Below are 8,026 nucleotides of genomic sequence, written 5' to 3'. Positions count from 1 at the left end.
TAATGGCTTTACACTTATATTTATTCCAACAACTTAACACGTTGCATGCACACAAATAGTAAGATTTATCATACCCGAATTGTGCATGAACAAAAATTAATGAAATGGAATAGATGGAACTACAAATACAGGAAGTAAATAGTAAAAGAAAAGTAATTGTTATAAAGAAGAATCCTCTATGACATTATTAGTCGATGGTCGATCCAAGACCGGGGTGTTCAAAGTTCTTTCGCGTCGAGCTCCTTTTTGAAAGGGCGGCCTTCGAGCGCGCTTAAAAAAAGTATCCTGGTTTAGACAACAACGGGAGATATCAAGAAAAGGAAAATACTGGAAGATTTTACGTAAGCCATCACACGATTACGGATTCTGTTTTTGCTGCAAAAGTCTCTTCTATTTGTGTATTTTTATTCATTTGCAAAATGTCGGTAAGATAATCTATTACTTATTAATTGTTAAAATGCAACCGTTTTGTTACTGTGCAAATAATTAAAATTTAAGAATACTTTAATTACGATTTATAACTATATGTGCACTATTTATGATTAAAGAAATGTGTGAAAACTATTTACTGATAATATAACCATGTTATATATAAGTATAACACTTACTAAGCAAAGAATAATTACATAATTTTTGGATTTTTTGCGCGAATATTTCGAAAACTATAAGTCTCCTTTATATACATATATAATCTGGAAAATACCTTCTATTCGCCCATTTCCATTTTATCCCTAATTTATGATGCTGTACTAAAGATCAGCCTAATAATAATATAATACTTTCTACCGTCGTGTGGCGAATTTACATACAAAATGTCGTGGATTGCTGTATCAGTAATGAACGATCCGCGATCCTGAAACTGGCTCTTAATATTATATACAAATATTGTTATATGGGGCAAAATCAATCAAGATGTAGCATGCAATCTTTCATAAATATCGCAATCCTGGTTCCCGTTTAATATATATTGAGCATGCAGTCACTGTTTTCTAACGAACGATAACGTTTAAATAAGCCGTTACCGATAACTCGTCCAATAAAATTGGGTTATATCCCGTTTGTAACGGATTATTTTTGGTAAATCGTTTGACCGTGGTGTTGAATTTGAACATTTAATACTTGGTAAAAATGTTTGCATCTGAATTACCCAAGCTTTCACCTACTTGGGGCTTGTGCACTTTGTGTCATAGGAAAGCGGAGTGGTCTTGTGAACGTTGCGTTGATTTATATTGTTCCATGGAATGTCAGAAAAAGGATTGGCAACGTCACCGTTATATTTGCTTTCCCATGCCAAGTTTGGTACCACTTAGTCACACAGAGGATATGTTAATGCGGAAAAAATTAATATCAGAGTCCAAAGGAAATGATTTAAGTTGTACGTCAGCCGATGAGTTATTGAAAAGGGATTACGCTTTAAAGAATACAAAACTCAGCAATAAAATAAATAGTTCTACAGAAAAAGTTATTTTGGTGAAATTCCTTTCAACAAATAAATGTTTGGTGCGTGCGCATATACAGCCAGATAATTTCACAGATATTCTAAAGGAAATACATGCAGTTGGAAAAACTGCTCCTGAATTAACCGCTTGCCCATCTGTGGGATCTGTTGCTCTTATATTATATAAGGGTACATATACTCGAGTTGAATTGTTATCAATCCAGGACGATGGACACATTAAATTATTATACTGCGATTATGGCTGGATAGCAACTATAGCTAAAACTGATGTCAAAATGGCGGTAGATGATGTTCTAAAATTTCCCCGTTTGTCAGCAGTTATAAAACTACATAATGTGGGCGAATGTTTTGATTCAAAAGTAATATCTTTGCTCGAAAAGTTTGAAGGGCTAGAGTGCGAACTGCGTAGAAGTGTCGAGCAGAGCATTAGTGAAATCGGAGAGGAAGTTACTTTAACATGTGGAAGCAAAAACATAAATGAAGAAATAAATAAATTATGCTCCGACACACATTTTAAAAAAGTGTTCGAAAACGTTCAAAATTCTCAAGATATCGAAATTAAAAATATTAATAACAACCAGGACCTTTTGCTGGATCTTTGTTTTGATGAACCTTGTCAGAAGGAAAAACCAATTTTATCACCACCATTTGACATATATATATTTAAAACTAATTTGACAAATTTCAAAGTTGTAGTTTTGGACACCTCAGCTTTGAGTTACGGGTATATAGGTTGCATAGCGGAAACTGATTTGAAATATCTAGTTACTGTTCAAGAGTATTTGAATAATTATGAAGATAATGGACAATTTTATAATCCAAAGCTTCATGAATATTGCTTGGCTAAGTTTGAGAATGAGTGGTATAGAGCCAGAGTTGTGAAAATAATAGGAAGCTCATGTTATACTGTTGTGTATTTGGATTTTACTAATGAAATCACAATAACTTCACAGGATATACGACGTTATCCTAAAGATTTGAATGGACCGTGTCGTACTAACTTGTGCTTAATTGATGGATTACCTACTACACTTAATGCCGATCATATAAACTTCTTAAAAAAAGAGATAACGACAGAATGTAAAATGGTTATTGATAAAGTTAAAGAAGTTGTTCAACAAATTGTTGTAGTTGAATGCCCGTCTATTATTAAAAAAATGAGCACCATTGAATTAAATTAAATGTAATTTTTTATAATTATACAATAATAAACCAGTGAATAAAAATTTAATTTGTTTTTGATACATGTTCCGTTAAAAGTTTATTATTTTAACACTGGGACGACGAACCGGTCAAAATGACCGATCGCATCATTTATTCATACCATTTCCTCTTCATTCCTATTTAATATTTTACGATAATGTCATGATTCTTATTAAATTTGTGTATAGAATAATATAGATTATTTTGTTCTTACGCTTCTAATATTCAGTAAGAGAGAGACTTATTTGAAATAGGTATATGGTAAATCCTCGTAAGTCTAGTGTTAATTTAGGTAAGTATAATGCAGGAACTGTATTCAACCAGAACATAAGCTTGAGGATCTTCTTGTGGCTCTGTACTTAGGCAAGAATTATGGACGTATGCTGAGTTAAATGGGAGATTTGTTAAAAGTCAACTATATCGTCCAGTTAGTGAAACCTTTTCTCAACTTAGGGATGGGCGGTTACAGCGTGGCTTTAGAATAGGAACAACGGTTGGCATCGGATAACCTGGGCGCTGGGTTAAAGTCATAACTAACGGAAGATATTCAAAAGTTGACGGTTACAGCCAGCAAAACGAAGTAAGTGTTGGTAGTGGGCGCTGATGCTAACGCCCACCACATGACTTGGGACAGCTCCGACATCAATCAGAGAGGTGAATCTCTATTCAATTTTATTTTATAGTATATTTAGTCTAGCGATAGCCAACCGAGGTGAGGAACCTATCTAGGAACCAGCGCTAGACACGTCATCGACATGACATTCTATACCAGTAGCATTGCAATGGTATAGAATTGGAGAGTGCTAAGTACACCGTCATTATCTGACCATAGGTACATTACTTCTCCATTAGATCAGAAGCAAAAATTAGACATGTGGTTAAGCTAGATACGAGAAATAGAAACTAAGACCTCTGAAGGAAGGCTTGCAGACGCAGGGTACGAGAGCTTTCTTCTAAGGTAGTAGAACGCGAGGACTGCTGAAACGAGTGTAAAAATCATTTACGAAAATAAAAAAGTTCGTGCGCAGAACCAACCGAAAGACTTGAAAGAACTTATGTAGTATATCCGTGTCGTGATTAAAGACGATTTTTAGGTTCAGCTATATGTCACACTCATGGAGAAAAGTTTTCATAACGAAGTGTTTTATCAGACGTTTAGCAATTTAAACGACTGAACGGCCAGACCGAAATACTCCTAAAAGCACATGAGAACGGAAAGATTTGCTGCCTCTGTTCAAGATCATTAATAAAAATGTAAAATAGTGGAATTAGAGAAAACCTAAAATCTACTACATGTAATGATATGCTTTAGAAATGAAGATTGTTTCTCCTAAACTTTATCTGCTTTCCCACAAATATTTGTACTTGATCAGTACCCGCGGAACGTCTATTGTCTAATGCTGGGCCATTAGTTTATTAAAACCGAAGATGGGGTCGTCTTTTATATACCGTCTCAGGCTTTCGGGGATAAAATGGGTATGGGCGGATAGAATAGATCCTCCAGATCAGGTAGATATAGCCGCGGGAAACTTATAGTTTTCGAGATATTTACGTTTAAAGTTGAAAGTTTCAACTTTTTAAAGTATGCATTTTTTCGATTTAAAATGAATTATACACATATATTTATTTTCACTTTTATATCTACTAACATTAATTCCTTTTTATGGCAAAAGCTTTTTTTAAATCATTCTTCAATTTCATTAATTTTGACAATAACAAAAGGGTTGTAAATGTCAAAAAACCAGTGTTGCCATACTAATATATTTTGAAAACGAACAAAAATAAAATAAAAAGACAGATTATACCCTAGATACAGGAACCAACACAAAAAGAATTTCTGCGCGAAGAAACCTTGGTACACCACGGTGTTTGACCGACCAGGGTTATTTTTTTGAAGTGCGGCCGAAGGCCTCCAATGCAAAATGAAGATATGCGCAAAAAAACCTTGATACACCCCGATGTTGGATCGACCAAGGTTATTTTTATGAAGTGCGGCCGAAAGCCGCCAACGCAAGAAGAAGTTCTGCCCAAAAAAAAACGATTATTTTTTTGAAGCGCGGCCGAAAGCCGCCAACGCATAAAGAAGTTCTGCGCGTAAAAACTTTGGTACACCCTGGTGTGGGACCGACCAGGGTTATTTTTTTCGAAGTGCGGCCGAAAAGCATTTTCTAAACAAAATTGGAAAGTATAACGCTTGCTTTCAAATGACGTCCTTTGGAGTAGACAAAGAGATAAAACCTGCCCGGATTTTTACAAATTTTTACTGTGTAAGGACAGATCTTCCATCAAATTTTGGTCACTTTTTCCAGGTAATAATGAACAGCATTAAGTTTTTCAGGTGTATTTTACGGTACTTAAACAAAATCAAGTAAATCGTCTATGTCAGCATATCGAAGGAGTCGAAAGAGATATAGTACTTAAAATTTGACGAATATTACACAGACACAACTATGTATGTTACTTAGTGAATACAGCGTGTGAAGCTCGCCGACTGTTATAAAATGTTAGTCATTTGGACGAAACTATAAAGAAAGCTGTTCAATGTCAATCATCAGATAAAATATGGAAACTTTAGGCAACGCTTCCATCTTCTTGCGTTCTTTATAATCCTCAATACATTGGAAAGACTTCATGGCGGAAGATATTTTGCATGAACTGCAGTAAGTGCATTCGGATATGACTTTCACTAAACATACATATAAAAGTATAACAAAACGCTTATTATAATCGAAAACCAGGTTTTATCAATGGTCGAAAAAAAACTAGATCATTTTGGAATGCAAAGTCCTAGGCAAGGCAATAAAGATGATTTAATAATGAAAATAGTGGAGAATTAAACTATGATTTTAAAGCACTGCAACATGAAGCGATAGAGTTAATTCAAAAATTACTTCTGGAGCAAAATCATGGCTTGTAAGCTTTTAGTATGGGATGAAAGTACAATGTCTCTTCAAGACTTACGAGATAGTATAGATGTAATGAATAGTGGTTTTATTGGCTGGTTATTTCCGACAACCTCTCATAGTGTTTCAGAAGGGGACACAAGCAGATGAAATTAAAGCAAGCATTAAATCATCAAGCTTATGGTCAATAGTTAAAAATTCAGTTGGAAAACGAATATGAATGTACATCTTTATAATGACGTAGATTCCGAACTTTATGCAGAAATTTTGTTGAAAATCGGTGATGATTGTTTAGAAGTTAACGATGATAGTTTTATTTATTTCACTTTCCAGATAAAGTGGGTATTAATATAAATAGCGACATTTTGAAAAAAGTGCAAAGAGAAATTAATATTTGTCAATGGATACAATCATAGGATCATAATTAAGAACTTCATATACTGTGGAGTTTTTAAATTCACTTCAAATATCAGGTGTACCGTCACATAAACTTAAATTGACACTAAATGAACCAAAGTAGCTTATGCATAATATAGATGCTCGAGGTTATATGATGGGACAAGGTATCGGATATTAATTATTCCCTTTGACCTTCCATTTCAATTTAAAACGGGTTATTAACAAAAAACCGTGGCAGCACTTCAAGCTTTAAAGCTGTAATTTTTTTTCTGTGTACTTTTGTGTTTTATTTTGCAAAATTCTTAAACTTTAGTTGATTTTTTAGTGATTTAATACAATATTTAGTGATTTAACTCTGAGCTGCAAGCTAAGTATTAAATGTTCTTTGTTTTGTGCATTATTAAAAAGTTTAAATTTGGTGGAATTTTTGGTGCCGAGTCAGCTTTTTGCTTCATTTTGTTTTAATTTATTCTATTTTCTCCCCTTATTTATTTCATTTACTTCTTTATTCACAGCTGTGTTGCGTGTAGCTTTTTATTTGTTCCAGTGCATCTAAAACTGCTCGCTATATTGTTTTTTCAAATTGTCTTGGTTTTGAACTTTAATAAAAAAAATTGCTATTATTTTTGATTTGTTCTTTATTTAATTTATTATTATTAATGTTTTATTAACACACTAATTTATTATATATCTATTAAATTTGGTTTTACTTACTCTTTTATTTGATCTTCTTGTTTGTTTATTATGTCTTGTAACTTCCCCAATTGTAACATAAATGGCGAGTCAGATCGCTATGTTTCATGCCGGCTTTGTGATGGGCTTCCCCATATTAAATGTGCCGGACTGACAGGTAGAATCTTAGATTCTATTCTCAACTGTAAGGGATTGCGTTGGTCCTTTTTAAATTGTAGATCTTTTGAAATCGATATATTTAAAGTTATAGGGAGACACGCAATAGCTTTAACGAAATCGGTCGAGATCTTGTAACCCTCACTGAAAAATATAGGCACTACGAAAAATTGTTCATATCTTTTAAGTGCCTGAATGATTCTCATGAATCCTTCAAACCTGCTCCTATGCGTAAACGTTCTTTCGATGAAGTAACACATAGTTCTTCTGTACAGAAAAGAACGTCACCTAATAAATCTCTCTTCTCCTTGCCCTCAAGGTGATAAGCCGTCAACTTCCAAAAAGCTCAATTCCCCAAAAGCTCTATTTAATAGTAATAATTGTTTCACAATTCCAGAGGCTCCCCCTTATAACTTAATACATCTATTAAAAATTTATTAGTTATTCCACCTAAAAAGTCTATATTTATTTCGAGACTTGCCAAAGATACCTTGGTGAAGGACATTAAATCTTACATTTCGTCACGTTTAAAAATCGATGATATCAATATCCGTATTAATTAATTAACTTCAATTATGATAGAAGTATATCATTGTTCAAAATAGACGTATCTCTTGAAACATTCAAAAATATCTTAGATAGTTCATTCTGGCCACCTGGGGCTTTTGTACGCGAATTTAAACCTAAACTTAGAAGTCAAACTGAGGAAAACATTGTTAAATTACCAAAAGCAACCACCGATATAAAAAACTGATTGGTAGAAATTCGCTAAGCATTTATTATCAAAATGTTAGAGGTCTTGATACAAAATTAACCGACTTGTATTTGAAGAGTTCCAATTTTAATTTCCATATAATTCGATTTACAGAAACATGGTTAAAACCTCACATTTTTGGTAATGAGATTTTAAACAGCGAATTTCAAATATTTAGATGTGATCGACTGAACAGATGGTGTTCTATTGCCGTACATTCCTCTATCCCATCTGAAGATGTTCTTGTTCCAGGAACCGACTAGTTTGAATTTAAATGTATTAGAGTCTATGTTAATAGTTGCTTTATTTATTTAACCCTGTCTTACATACCACCCCATTCGGACTTATCTGTATACATGCAGCATTCCTCTTTAATAAATAGTGCTACTTCGATGGCAAATAATGCATATTCAATAATCGTATTAGGAGATTTCAATTCACCGTGTGCTTCGTGGAGAG

The 8,026-nt window shown here is 33.6% G+C and overlaps 1 protein-coding gene across 1 annotated transcript; it reads left to right on the top strand.

The window, feature by feature from the left end:
• The first annotated feature begins 1,030 nt into the window (after positions 1-1,030).
• Positions 1,031-2,703, top strand: LOC106622755 (protein vreteno). Its single transcript, XM_014242034.3, has one exon. The coding sequence runs from the start codon at positions 1,129-1,131 to the stop codon at positions 2,638-2,640; it is 1,512 nt and encodes a 503-aa protein (XP_014097509.2). The 5' UTR covers positions 1,031-1,128; the 3' UTR covers positions 2,641-2,703.
• The last annotated feature ends 5,323 nt before the right edge of the window (positions 2,704-8,026 follow it).

Source organism: Bactrocera oleae, chromosome 6 (genome assembly GCF_042242935.1).
Source record: "Bactrocera oleae isolate idBacOlea1 chromosome 6, idBacOlea1, whole genome shotgun sequence".
In the NCBI taxonomy this organism is placed as follows: Eukaryota; Metazoa; Arthropoda; class Insecta; order Diptera; family Tephritidae; genus Bactrocera; species Bactrocera oleae.
The sequence above is the reverse complement of the archived record's forward strand: the minus strand, read 5'-3'. Positions and strand labels throughout refer to the sequence as shown.

What these genes read in the sequence shown, in the direction of transcription:
- LOC106622755 (XM_014242034.3), top strand. Translation starts at nt 1,129, where the DNA reads ATGTTTGCATCTGAATTACCCAAGCTTTCACCTACTTGGGGCTTGTGC.